Here is a 14,446-nt window from a genome sequence, read left to right as displayed (position 1 = left end):
ATTATTTCCTCCCCACACTGTCTTTTCTTTTTTCAGCTGCTTGCTGTAGAAGTACTGAACACCTGAACACATACACGACTACATGGTTCCTCCTGTCCTCCTCGTACATGCATTTAAAACTTAGTCCAGGGAATTACCGTTGCATTTAAACCTGTATTGCAAATCTGGAGCTTGACTGCAGAGACGGTGCCAGGCATAGCTGGGCTCAAAGGCTGTTTGTTGACTCTGAGAATGGATAATGCTGCCTATTTGTTCCCACTACTTCTGCCAGTGACCAGCTGTCAGGACTTGACCGAGTCATTTAATATCTCCACCTCTGCTGCTTTCCACACCATACCCTGTGGACTGTGGACACCTTCTAGTCAGAAGTACTGTTCTTCCTGTTCTACCTGCAGGCATGGCCAAGTGAGGGCAAGGAGCAAAGGGGCATGGCTACACCTGAGGCCATGACCGCATTTTGACTCAGCCACTCCATCCTTCACCATCTGCATTGAGCTCTGGGGTCAGTCAGAAAGAACTGCACACATAAGGGTGCTGGAAGTTTTGTTCTTATCTGGTCAAGGCTCTGAAGCCAGAAGACTGTCTGGGTTTGAGCTCCCGCTCCTCCATTTCTAGCTGGGAGTCCTTGGGCTAGGTACTTCACTCTTTTCATTTGAGCTTCAGTTTTCTCATCAAACACAGGTAAAACACTTAAACTCTACCATGCATGTAGTAAGTGCTCAGTGAAGGTCAGCTGTTACCACTGTGCCAGCAAGTGTAGGAAGAGGGATTTTAGGCAGCAGTAACTTCTGTTCCAAGTCACCTGAAAGACACCTTCATTTTCTTACGGTTAGGAGTTTTAAAATATGAAAGAGTTCCCAGATACCTACTCCCTTGGGCACTATTCCAGGTTTCAGATTCTTATCTTGCTCAGCTTTGGGTCAAGAAGGAAGGATGTATACAAGTTTGCAGCAAAAGGGCTGCATGGGGCCCCTGGATATACGGGGCTTTGCTCTTAAAATTCGAATTAGTGACCAAATGTAAAATTAAGAAGATTTCACCTTGAAAAAAACCCAAGACAACCAAGGTTGTCTTGAAAGATCTGGCTAGGCTGGGACCTTATTTTGGCATGGCGTCTATCCGCCACTGGCCCTTTCCGTGCGCCTGGGCCTTCTCTGTGCTTTCACCCTCAGGTGGTTTCTGGGCTACAGGTGTCCAGGTTGCACCCCCAAGAAGACAAGCAAGATACACCACTTCGGAGCAGCTGTACTATTCTGTGGGCCAGAGTAAGCCTTGGGGGGATGGACTGTTCCCCAAAAAGGAAGGGCCCCAGGAAGGAACCCCTGAAGGAGGGTCCCAGTGAAGCTGAACCACGAGGTATGGTTTTCTGGGTGGCTGGAATGGCCCAGCGTGAGGAGGAGGGCAGATGGCTAGGCAGAAAGAGGTCAGAATAGTTGATGGGTAGGGGGTGCCAGGACCCCCTCTTGACCTGCCCCTGCAGCATCACCCTCTCTGCCCATGACCCGGGCAACACAAGGAAGCTCCCTACATGAGGACATTCTTCTGAATGGAGACCAGCCAACTTCATTGTCACTCTGAGTCTTCCTGTGGACTTGTACTCCCATCTGTTCTTATCCTGGCCACCTTCTCCCCTTAATCCTCCTGAAACAGTAGATAAGCCCACTGACTTCCTCTCCTTCCACAGAAACCTGAAGTTACCTGCCCACCCCGGCCCTGGCCATTAGATCCAGGCCAGCCTCACCAGCCTGCAGGAAAGGCAGCAGTCCTGTTTTCCCAATGGCCAGGAGAAGCCTTGTGCATAATAAATGCTTTATAACTAGTGTTATAATGATGAGCTAACCCATGTACATCACTTAGTAATGCCCTACAAACGCTGGTCCCTCTCCTCGCTCCAGTCCCTTATTTCTTCCCAGCCTCTACTAAGTGTCCAGTAACATTTTACGAGACCTGATACGGCCATTCTCCTGTTGACAATTCTTAATAGTTCCCTGCTGTCTGCAAAATAAAGGCCCTTCACAGACTGGGCCCAGGCTTCCCTCCCGTGGTATCAGCATTATCCTCTTCCTGGTCGGATTGAGCCGCTCTGTTCAATCCTCCCTCGCCGCCTTTGCTTGGTCTCCCGCCGGGAATGCCCTCTCCGCCTCTGCGCTTGCCTGGGGCTTCCGGTCCGCTCCTGAGCCAGCCACCCCAGGTCGCCTTTCCTGACAACAGCCAGGACCACAGTGGTGTCTCTTGTCCCGTGATCCCCGCCCTGTCCCTTGTCCCCTCTCCCTGAAGCTTCCTATTACAGTAGGGCAGGAGCGTCGGAAGCGGTTTCCCTAGGAAACTACGGTCCACAGAGGACCCCTGGTGTCTTCGGAACTTTGGGAAACCCCAACACGTCCCCCTTTCCAGCACACGGGCCATTCCAGCACACGGAGCAGCAGATCTAAGAGTCCTGGGGGCAGAGGCAAAGGCTAGGGCACTGGCCAGGGCGGCTGACCCCGCCCTGGAGGGGTCCTTGGAAGAACAGGAGCAGGGACACGGGGCTCTGCTGACAAAGCACCTCGCCGCCGCCGCGTCGCAGGGTCTTGAAAGTCGTGCCCTATGCGTACGGGGTGCGGAGAGTGAGGCCGCGAGGAGGTAAGTGACTTGAGCAGGGTCACTGGGTGAGTGGCGCGCTCGGGCGTGGGCCTCTGGGTTCCCGGGCGCTGGCAGCGGCCGCCCCCGTCCAGGAGCCTGGCTCCGGGTGGGCGGCTGAGCCCTCGGCCGGGCCTGCCGGGAGGGGCGGGGCGGCGGGGGCGGGGGCCCGGGCGGGGCCGACACAGGTGCTTCGCATCCGGCCGGCGGGGGGGGGGTGGTGGTGGTGGCGGCTCCGCGGGGGCTTTATAAGCGGCCCAGGGCGCGGCGCTGTGCGCGGCTCGCTGCAAAAATAGTGCCCACGTGTCTGCGCGTCCCTCGGCGCGCCGGCCCGCCGCCCGCCGGCCGGCCCGTCTGTCCCGCAGGGCCACGCCGGCCCCATGGCGTTCCCGCTGGTAAGAGCCGCCCGCCGCCGCCTGCCGCCCGCCGGGGCGGGGCTGGGCGGGGCGCGGTCCCGGCCGCGGCAGCTAACGGTCCGCGCGCAGCCTCGGCCGGCTCGGCGGCCCACTCCTCCCCGCTTCCCCCACCCCGTGAGCGCGAGTCCCGGGCGGGGCGCGGGTCACGTGCCCGCGGGCGTGGGGCCTCGTGGAGGGGCGTGTGGCGAGGGGGCAGGGAGCCTCCTCGTGACTCAGGGCCTTTGGGCTTAAAGGCGCCGCGGCCCTCCGGGGGCGACCGGTGGGGCCTCCAGGCTGCGCTGCGGACTCCCGGTGGCCTCGAGTGTATGTCCAGACGGGAGCCCACCGGACGGAGGGGCGCCTCGGCGCCGGGAACACTTCCATCTCCCGCAGCCGTCGCACGTGAGACCCGAAGCCGCCGGCGCAGGGAGCTCACGCGCTTCGCAGCGCCCCCAGCGAGCCTCGTTCGTACCCAGGGGGCGGCGGGGGTGGGCGGCCCGGGTGGGGCGGGGCTACGGGCGGCTGTGACTCCCCCGCGCCAGGCCTATGCTGCCTGGAGGGCGCCACGACGGCAGCGGGCGCGGCTCCTTTAAGGCGGAGGGATCAGGCCCCTCGTGCGGTCCGGTTTCTTCAGCCCCGTGGGTCACGTGGCTTCACACGTTCGACTGTGCGGGAGCCGCGTTCTGGGGGCGGGGTCAGCTAGGTGGGGTCGCTCGCGGGTGGGTGGCCCGGCACGTGCACCGGGACTTCGCGCGGGGGAGGCCTGAGGCGGCGGCTCTGAGGTGGGTCCTGCGGGCCCTGGCCGGCGGACGTGCAGACGTGGAGGCTGCGCTGCCGAGGAGGGAGCGTAGGCCGCACCTGCTTCAGCCTTCCTGACCCGGCGGCCTGGCGAGAGGACGTGTGCATGCGGTCCTGGTTTTGCCCTTCTCTGGTCAGTCTAGCTCCTGGCCGGGTGCACCAACTTGGGACGAAGGGGTGCGGACTCCGCCCCGGCCTCAGGTTTGGTGGAGCTGCAGCTGCGGGGGTAGCGGGCCAGGAAGGCCTGGCCAGCCCTGAGCCCCACTGGGGTGGTGGGGACCCGGACCAAGGACAGGTCACTCACCTTTAGGTGTGTCACTTGCCTCGCTCCCTGGGCGGCTTCTTGGAGCGGGTCTTGTGTGTCATTTAGTCGCTTCTGACTTAGTAGCCTGTTCGCGGGGTGCCCGGGCCCGGCCAGAGGCTCCATGAGGGGGCCCAGTGCTGCCCCGTGGCCCCCGGGAGGCCGAGGCAGCCCTGGCGCAGGCGGTCAGCCGAGTGCACCTTGCAGGCCTCGGCCCTCTGCACGTGCCTTCCCGGAGCACTGCGAAGTGCCGCAGCCTCCGTGACAGCGCTGGGAAGCCAGGGGGCGCTTCTGGAAGCGCAGCGGGGGGCGGGGACTCCCCTCCCCCACGCGCAGCACCCCCCCCCCCCAAGCCTCGGTGCTCAGCGCTGCATTTCTCTGGCAACTGCTTCTGGTCTCCCTGGCTACCGCTCCGCCGCCTCACTCCCTGTTCTGGCACCTGAGTAAACTGCTCTGCGTCATCTGTCGGGGGGCGAGGGGCAGGCGGGCCGTTTGGCTCTCTGGGAGGCACAGGTGTGCGGTCTGCCTCTCATCTGCGCCCCTCCCCCAACCCCAGGTGACAGCGTGCAGACTGGAAGTGTGGCTGGGGAGCATTTGCATCCTAAGGCTCAGTTTGAGCTTGGGGATGCGCGCTGGGTTAAAAATAAGAGTAAGTCCAAAGAGGCAGCACAAAACCTCGGAGACCTCAGGCTGGTGATTGTTTGGCTGCTTGGTTGGTTTTTTTGTCGTAGGTAGGAGAGGAGGGAAGGAAGTTCCGCTTCTGGACCTCAGGGGAGCTCTGGGCTGGGTGGGGGGAGCCCCTCGCGATACTAATGCTGAGGGGCTCACCCCTGGTCTTCCGTGGTTCCTGGTGGAGCTGGCTTTGAGTGGCACTGTGTTCCCAGAACACGTTGCTGTAGAGTTTGGTGTTCGTCACAGTGACTGGACTGAAACTTGAGAGGCCTGGCCATGCGTGCTCAGTCTGTAGGACTAGAATTTGGAGGTTGGGCACCCTATATGTAAGTCCGTCTTGGTAATACAAAAATGTTTGCCTCCCCCACCCCCGCCCCCCAAGGCTTGTCTGCACCGCCAGAGCTGGTGCGTGGGGTCAAGGAGCACGGAAACATTTGCAGTTGGGGTTGGGCCATAAGCACCTGATGCGGGGGTGGGTATTCTACCCGGGTCCACCTTTCATGGCAGTGATCTTGAGGCAGAAAGCAGAGGAAGATGGTGAAACTAGGAAGACTCCAGGCTTCCCACCAAACTTGCTAGCAAGTAAGCTCGTGATACTAGCTGCCTTACTGAGTATATTCATGAGTCATCAAGGTGTTTATTTTGTTTTTAATCTTTAAAACTGGTTGTGTGCTCAGATCCCTGCAGGGGCCTGAGGTTACATAAATGAGGGAAGCAGAGAGAGAAGAGTAGTGCCTACTGAGCTGTAAAGTTTGTGTGTGAAGGGAACAGCCAGGAGCTGGTTGTTGTCACACAAAAATGTGGGCCCAGAGTTGATGGATCTTTGACTTTTTTTCCTAGTTAAGCTACTAGTCTCTGTTACAAATGTAACACTTAAAAAATTGTGAATAGGGGCGCCTGAGTGGCTCAGTGGGTTAAGCCTCTGCTTTCTGCTCAGGTCATGATCTCCGGGTCCTGGGATCGAGCCCCGCATCAGGCTCTCTGCTGGGCCGGGAGCCTGCTTCCCCCTTCTCTCTGCCTGCCTCTCTGCCTACTTGTGATCTGTCAAATAAAATCTTCCAAAAAAAAAAAAAATTGTGAACAGTGTAAGGATCAAAGGTAACATGTCTCTGAAGACGAGAGTCAAGCTGAGGGCTAGTTTGGGATCTCAGTCTTAAAAATCTTCTTTTGAGATTTTCCCCCTGTTTTGCAAATGAGGAGGTCAGGCTCAGAAATCAAGTTACAGGGATGTCAAGGGATAAAACCCAAGTATGAACCTAGGTCTTTCTGGTGCCATAGCTCAAAGTGTGATACTGTGTGCATTCTGGTAAGTCATAGGGGTCAAGGAGTTATTGTTGGTGTACATTGTATAAGAAATGCAGTGGTTGGGGCACCTGGGTGGCTCAGTGGGTTAAAGCCTCTGCCTTGGGCTCAGGTCATGTTCTCAGGGTCCTGGGATTGGCCCCACGTCGGGCTCTCTGCTCGGCAGGGATCCTGCTTCCCCCTCTCTCTCTGCCTGCCTCCCTGCCTACTTGTGATCTCTCTCCATGAAAATAAATAAAATTTAAGAAGGGGAAAAAAAAATGCAGTGCTTTGTGGCCCGCTCCGTTTACAGGCACAGTAAACCTGTGTTGGAGGGAATCTCTGGTTGTTGTGGAAGTCACTGTGGGTCTTCTGAGCATTAGTGCAGCAGTGTCAGGAGGAATGTGCTGTGTCTATCATTCTGTGATGTGTGTCAGAGCAGTTAGCTGATCCTGAGAGCGCCAGAGGTCTGGAGAAATCAGGCTCCTCCCACTGTGGGGGTGACCCTCCCAACCCTCTGCACAAAAGACTTTCCTTTTTCAGGACAGTTAAAATTTCAATAAATTTCTTCTTCTCTGAGATTAGGCAAATTTGAAATTATGTAATTGTTTTTAAGACCTCCAAAAGTGGAATGTGGCTTATTAAATCTCACCTTTTCTCTCTTAGCTAAAATTCCCATAATCATACCTCTTAGATTTCCAGGAAGAATTAATAAGGGTTTTAGCAGTATGCGCTAAGATCTTCTGGAATAAGCTTCCAGGACATAAAATAGCCCTGTGTTAGGAATGAGAGACTGGGTTTTCATTCTGGGTGAAAGAAACTTGAACTCACAGCAGTGTACACAGCCGCACTTGCAGATGTAAAGGGATATGTACCTTTATTTCTGTGTTTTATTCCTGAAAGATTTAAAGCATAAAGCAGTAAAGACCATATTCAGAGCCTTTGCCGAAGGGATTTTTCTGCAAAAATGCAGACTCCAATACCAGATAACTTTTTTTTTTTTTTTTTTTTAAATCTCTGGTCTGGGAAGTTTTTGGAAAGATGGAAACTTTAGAATGTTACCTGGTTTCCAACTGCTTCTCTAGCAAATGTTTTTAGTTCAGGCACTCAGCTATGAGTTAAGTGTTTGTGAATTTGGGGGTAGGGAGGAAGGGGGAGGTGACTGAAGTAGCTCTCTGCTGTTATTTTAATGTTTTTGTGGTAGGCAGTACCTGTGTAGACTTTCTTATTTGTTGGTTTCAGGTACCTTGACTAAATGACCATTCCCTAAAATAATGTGTTTGTTTAAAACGGAAATTGCTTAAAGTTTGGGACAGGAATGCACACCAAACCTGGATACTAATGTGTAGACTGTTGTCTTCGGTAGCTAGTGTTGGAGTCAGTCAAAGAATCACAGGATCAAATTATAAATTATTTTCTTTCCTATGGAAGAGCTGTGCTAATTCCATCCTGTCCTGCAAATCTGCTTTTCCTAGGCAGTATCTAATCTGTACTCACTCTGGGGAGAACTTGCCAGAAGGAAGGGGGTTAGACCCAGAGTTTGGAAAAGAGGAGAGGTTACAAGACTTTTTGCTTCTATCTGTTGTTTGGTTTAAAGCCAAGAAGCATTGATTGCACCCTTTCACTCTTCTTAAGTCTTTTGGACACCGCTGACCCTGCTCATTGGCTCCCCACATTACTGCTTTAGAAATGCTCATTGTTTTCTTTCCTGCCTTTGCTGCTGCCTCTTTTGGTCACACCTGCTCATGAGAGCTCATCCCCTTCTGTAAGAGTAGATTCCAAGTGCTAGAAGTTTTTATGTGTAAGATAGGAACCCCAAAACAAGACATATCTCAAATATAGTAAACCGGCTAAAAGGATGGAACGAAAAGGTACATCATGTATGTGATATTTTGCATTTTTCATGGGAAAATCATCTGACTTTCCATAAAGTCAGTATCTAAACTTCAGTGTTAAATTTGGATTATAAGCATAATTTTCACAGAGTTTTGTTATTGGGATTCAAAAAAGTCTCCTGTCAGGAATTATTTTGCTGCTTTAATGTGTAATATGATTGTTTTTAAATAACACAGGCCTGGGGAGAAAATTCCTGACTAAATGGGGTTGAGCTTTGTGTGCAGGAGTGCAGAAGAACACTGAGGCATGGATAACCTTTGATTTCCACTTTGTTTTTAGGATTCATGTATCGTTAGAGCACCCTTTAGATTACTGTGAGTTAACACTCTCTTGATTGTTAAGGCAATTTGTGATGACTTGCCTTGAGGTAATGTAGAATCCTCAGAGGACAGGTTTGTGTTCGAAAAATGGGTCACAGTTGCACCTAGCTGTTGATTCTGGGAGTAACTTAGCTATATATAGTAGTGTTACTGGTTTCTTTACTCTTGGTCAGTATTATGTGCAGATATAGGTACCACCCTGACAGGTTTAGCATCTTGGCCCAGAGTCTTCCTGGATAAAAGTATGGGAGTAGCTCTCTGTTGGAGGAAAGCAGTTACCTTGAAGAGCTGGTTGGGTTTTTTGTCTTTTGACAGAACACTTAATCTCTTACACCTGTACTCTGCGTTCTGGCTCTGATGCCATCTGTCTCCTGAGTCTGTCCTTTCTCTTGAGACTTTTTTTTTAAGCTGAATTTTGGAATTGTTGTGAAGCTCAGAAGATATTAGAGACCTGTCTCCCAGATATAACTCAGAGTTGACAACAAACACAGATTCTAATGTCTATTTTCTCAGACAAGAGGACTAAGCTTAGCATGAGAAGTGATTGTTTTAAGTTAATACAGCGAGTGGATGATAGAGCCAGCACTGGAACACAGGTCTCTTGATTTCCAGACTGGTATTTCTAGAATTCATGCACCTCGTCCTTTGCTCTGTTGGTCTCTGATTATTTCCTTCTACTTAAAATATCCACCTGTCTTGTGAGACTCTATAGCTCCCTCCTTCTCCTGTCTGATAGGTCTTTCTTGTTCTGGCACTTACAGGCTTCCCCCGCCCCGAATGCCACATTCTCTGTGGTTCATTCTGTTGGCTCTTCATTCCTCTGGTACAGAGGGGCCTGTGTATTCCTGCTGCACTAGCCCCTCTCTCTGGGATCAAGTTTTAGGTTGCCCTGCTTGTTTTCAGAACCCGTCGGTCTGATTGGCCTACTGAAGGAGTTCTATCTGTTGGAGGCATATTAAATCCAGCAGGTTTAAAAACAGAACCAATTTCTTCTCTCTACTCATCTCCTGAGGCTAATCTAATTCTATCCCCTCCACCCAATTAGTCTATTTTTTTCCAACTAGACTCTAGTGTTCTCTTGGGGGAAAGAATTGTGTTTGGGGTGTTTGGTTTTCATTTTTTTTAATTTTTTCAGTTGCTGGAGGCCCCAGTACAGAATTCTGGAAGCTAGATGAATGCATATTTCTAGCTTTTCTTTGGAAACCTCTTTGCAATTTCTGTAACTATAAAGTGTTGATGTGGTCTGTGTGTCTCTCTTGGCCCCTGCATCCTTTCATTGCTGCTGCTTTCCACCGCTGCTGCTAGGTCAGGTCTCCCTTGGAGGAGTGTTTTCAGTCTGCTCCTTCTCCCTTCTTCCTTAGTTCCTGCCTATTCACACCCATTACTGTGTGGAGCTCTATCCCACTAGTCATTCTGTTGTTCCCCAGACCTATCCTTCTGACCCTTGGTCCTTGGATGGGTGCGTCTCCCAAGCTCATCCCTCTGTGTCCCTGACCTCCAGGAATGACTACTGAGGTCCTGCTTAAGTCCAGGAGGTTCTGTTTTCGTTTCTTTGCCCAACATGGGTCTCGAACTCATGATGGTGAGATCAGGACCTGAGCTGAGATCAAGAGTTGGATTCTCAACTGACTGAGCCACACAGGCGCCTGTTAGTTTAGGAGTTTTCAGATGAAACTCAAACTTGCCTTGGATTTTGGACTTCACAAAGCTGAATTTAGTGCTGCTGGTCAGGAGGTTATGTCTGTTCTCCCATCATGCCACTTTTCCTGCACATGTTACCCTGAGTTTGGGGAGGTCTCTCATTGCCAAGGCTTCCGTACGTTTCACATGAAACAGAACAGTTTTTCCCTGCCCTTGTGAGAGCCTCCCATACAGCTTCAGAGTTGCCACAGAGCAGTTCCCTGGCCTGCTCGGTCTCCTCTCCTCCTCTCCATTTCTCATGCTGTCTTGAAGTGGAGGAAGAGGAGATGTGGAGTCTGATATCCTGATTTGAGTCCTTGTGCTCTGTTAACTGGTTGATTTTTGAACAAGATTTTCAATTTCTCTAAGCATATTTGCTCATCTCTTAAAGCCTTGAGATGGGACATCAGAGCTCCTCTCCCTTCTCACGCGTGCATTTCTGAGAGTCTTTTCCCCAAGTTCACTATGCCCTTAGAAACATTTCTTCAGTCTTTCAGGATGGTTGGATTTCTGCCTGGATGTTCCTGTAAGATCTTCAAAAAGTGCCAGTTTGATCACCTGTCCCATAAAGGTAGAGGTTCTCAGACATTTTCCTCTCAGCACTCCGTTACTGAGGACCTTAAGAGCTTTTGTGTATGTGGATCGTATCTATTGATACTTGCCCGTTAGAAATTAAAACTGGAAAAATAAATTAATCTTAAAGTTACAAATCCATTACATATTAACACAATTAGATTTTTGAAAACAAAGAAAAATGGGAAGAGTGAGCATTCTTTTACATTTTTGCAAATCTCTTCAATATCAGATTTATTAGAAGATAGCTGGCTTTTCCAGTCTGTTTCTATATTTAATTTGTTGCCATATGTTGTTTTGGTTGAAATATATGAAGAAAATTTGGCCTCACACAGATATGTAGTTGGAAAGGGGAGGACTCTTTGGGTAGCCTTTTCATTTCATTGTGGGTATTCCTCTTTGATACTACACCAAAACTCTGCAAGTTTTAACTTCCTCAGGGTCAGTTGCAACATGGAATCTGAAGCCAGATGGGTATACTGTTTTTAACTCTGTTACATTAAAGCATATTGATCCTCCTGTACTTTGGCTAGCTCATTCACCCATGCCTGATTTTGTAACACTATACTTCAGTCGTTTCACAAATACTGGTTCGCTGTTATGCAATATTGCATAGTAAATGTATTACGTATACACATATACACATATACACACTATACTGACACGCTAGTTAATACCACCACCAGTTTCACAGAGAAGTCTTAAAGTATTGAGGAAGGGTGTAGGTGAAAATTTCCCAGAGTTCTGTTTTTTCCTTCAAAGCTCAAACTTTAATCATTGGCAACAAGTACAGACCGTTAGTATTTTATTTGAAGTGTCTAGCTTGCTTTGTTTTCAAGAGAATGTTTGCCAAATACCCAAAGTTTGATAACCATAGTAGGTCAGCTCTTTCAAGTAAAAAAGAGGTTTCATTAAAAAAAATAAACAAAAATAATTCTTTCTGAAACTCAGTCACATAAATCCGTGGCCTTGAAACAACTATTATACTTCAATATGCAGCAACTGGGCTTCATGCTTGCTTCCCATTTGTCTCACAGAATATTGAAGGCCCGTACTCAAGGGTCAAGACTTAATAAATACATTTTTAATGCTTTCTCAAGGACCTTGGTCAGAGAACCTGGCTGTTTCTGGGATTGAAGAGCACGGAGAGTACCGTAACTGCTTACTACAGTTTATTGGCATTACCTTGCCTCGATTCCTGCTAAGATGCCAGTTTTACCCACTCCAGTTATTTTTGTACCATCATTGCAAATGTCGGCTTAGTGAGAAAAGAAATTGGTATCTTAGAATTATGAAAGTAGTTTCGGCTTTGTCGACCTTTGGAAGGGTCTTGGGACCTCTGTGGGTCCACAAGTCCTCCCTTGGAGAACTACCACTGCACAGTGAAGGTCAGGACCCCTGGTGGTAGCACACAAAGCCCATCATGATCTGGCTTCAGTTTAATGGCCGAGTTTAATCCCTACTGGTCTCCTCTGATCTTTTTTAAAATTGAGAGAGAGGGGTGCCTGGGTGGCTCAGTGGGTTAAGCGTCTACCTTTGGCTCAGATTATGATCTCAGGGTTATGGAATCGAGTCCCGCATCAGGCTCACTGCTCCTTGGGAGTCAGCTTCCGCCCCCTCCCTGCTCATGCGTTTGCTTGCTCTCTTTCAAATAAATAAATAAATCTTTAAAAAATATTTAAAAATTGAGAACGTCTGTATGGTATAGTAAAAGGCACTAATTTTAAGTGTATAACGTATTCTATTTTACATGTTTGTATTATTTTTATACACTGAAGTAATGGCCTCACTAATGAAGATACCGAACATTTACAGTACTCATTAAGGTTCCCTTGTGTGCTTTCCAGCTTGGTATCTCTGTGCCCTGCCCCCCGCCCCCCCCCCCACCAGGATTAACTCTTACTCTGACTTGTGTTGTCCTCAATTGGTTTTGCCTATTTTTGAACTTAAAATGAAATTCTGTAGCATGTACCCTCCTGAGTCTGACCTTTTCCCCCCACTTAATTTAGTATCTGAGATTTCTACAAGTTGCCATGGAGTCCAAGTTTATTGCTGTTGTCCCAGAACCAGTAGTGACTTACTACACCTAAACTGTGCAAACAGTGTGATGGATGCTGAACACCTGCTTGCTTCCTGGGGTCTGGAATTTGGGCATATTCCAGGCAGAGGCTGTCTGTGTGACCACCCCTCAATAAAAACCCAGGGAGCTAAGTCTCCAGCAAGCTTCCCTGATTGGCAAAAACTCCTGTGTGTCGTCCCAGCTTACTGCTGGGGGAGCTAAGCAGTTAAGCTTATGTTGTGTGAATCCCTTGGAAGAGGACCCTGGAAAGTTTGTACCTGGGGGTGCCTGGGTGGCTCACTTGGTTGAGTGACTGCCTTCAGCTCAGGTCATGATCCTGGAGTCTGAGGATCGAGTCCTGCATTGGGCTCCCTGCTCAGTGGGGAGTCTGCTTCTCCCTCTGACCTTCCCCCCTCTTATGCTCTCTCTCTCTCTCTCTCTAATAAATAAAATCTTAAAAAAAAGTTTTACCTGATTTCTCCCACACTTTGTCCCATAGACCTTTTCCCTTTGCTGGTTTTCCTCCATATCTTCTGGTTGTGATAAATGTTAGCCGAATGTGCTTAGTACAACTGTATGCTGCGTCCTGTGATTCTTCTAGTGAATCATCAAACCTAGTGAGGGGGGTCTTGGGGACCACTAACACAATGGGCATTAGTTTTTGTTTCTCTTCAGAGTTTGAGTATCACTAAAACTGCTGTGACTGTTCTTGTACGTGCCTTTTTACAGTCCATTTTTTCCCTTGCATTAACGAGCCTGAGTGCAATGCTGGGTCATAGGATGGTGTCCCTTGCACTTAAAATTCTAGCATTAGTGTACTTCTAGTTGCCTGAAAGCATCCCTGTTTCATAACTCCTTGCCTTTTGTACATGTTGTTCTTTTTACCTAGAATGCCCTCCCCACTCCTATAACTGTTTGGTAAAACCTTTTTATCTTCTCACGTTCCTACTACTCTTGTTATTTCTCTATATATTTATTGTTGGACTTACCATACAGCACATGCTTGTTTACGTGCTTGTGTTCCCATTAGACTCACTCCTTGGGTGCACGGATTATTTTATTTATCCTGTCTCCAGAATGGCTCCTGGCATATGATGCAAATACAGTCCGTAAATGTAATTATAACCTCTGGGTCTGCAATCACCAGGTTATGTTGTTTATGAGTTCTTTGTTTATTGTTCATGTGAATTGTCTCTGGTCCAAGGGGTTTAAAACCCCAGTTCCTAAAATGACTGTGAGTTGCTTAGAGAAGAAAGCGGAAGGTCAGATCTGACAGAAGAGATGGACTTGGTGACTGAATATTGATTTTGATCTTAACATTGAAGAAAGGAGTCACTGCTGGTGGTGGGGGTTGGATCGAGGTGGTAGAACATACCTGTGAAAGTGGCGTGATGTGGGTCTGCCTCTCCTGGGCTGTCTGTGTTGAGTCCCTGCCAATCTGCAGGTATGCTGAGTGCTGCTTAGATCAAGGTCCTGCTTAGATCAAGACCTTAGCGTTTATCAAACACAGAGCTAACAGCCCATCTAGCTAACAGTTTGACAGGTAAGTGGGACAAGAGCTGCGGTTGCAGTGACCATGTGTTCTGGATATTCTTGAGCAGTCATGGTATTAAATATCCCTTAATGTTCTCATAAACCTGTCTTGGAAATTGTAGTATTTCGTTTTCCAGAGAGAGAGAGAGAGTGAGTGTATGTGTGGGTGTGGGTGTGTGTTGCATTGGCTGTGTCCTGTAGAAACTGAAAACTGACCAGAAAAGAGCAATCAGTGAGAAGGGGGTTCCTGAATTCAGCGAGTGGAGAATGGTTAAGGATCAGATCTCCAAAGATACCAAGTAAGATAAACCTGAAATAT

At 49.4% G+C, this 14,446-nt stretch overlaps 1 protein-coding gene across 2 annotated transcripts in view; it reads left to right on the top strand.

Moving 5' to 3' along the window:
* The first annotated feature begins 3,223 nt into the window (after positions 1-3,223).
* The window catches only part of CPEB1 (cytoplasmic polyadenylation element binding protein 1), a 92,950-nt gene continuing 81,727 nt past the window's right edge, over positions 3,224-14,446 (top strand). Inside the window, exon 1 of one of the 2 annotated variants that reach the window (XM_032836832.1) lies at positions 3,224-3,478. In XM_032836832.1, coding sequence (XP_032692723.1) covers positions 3,341-3,478 — 138 coding nt within the window. In that variant the 5' untranslated portion in view covers positions 3,224-3,340. The remainder of the gene's footprint in view (positions 3,479-14,446) is intronic. The other variant, XM_032836833.1, reaches the window with a different exon arrangement.

The sequence above is a fragment of the Lontra canadensis genome, unplaced genomic scaffold (genome assembly GCF_010015895.1).
Source record: "Lontra canadensis isolate GAN:19392208 unplaced genomic scaffold, GSC_riverotter_1.0 scaffold94, whole genome shotgun sequence".
NCBI classification, from domain to species: Eukaryota; Metazoa; Chordata; class Mammalia; order Carnivora; family Mustelidae; genus Lontra; species Lontra canadensis.
The sequence above is the reverse complement of the archived record's forward strand: the minus strand, read 5'-3'. Positions and strand labels throughout refer to the sequence as shown.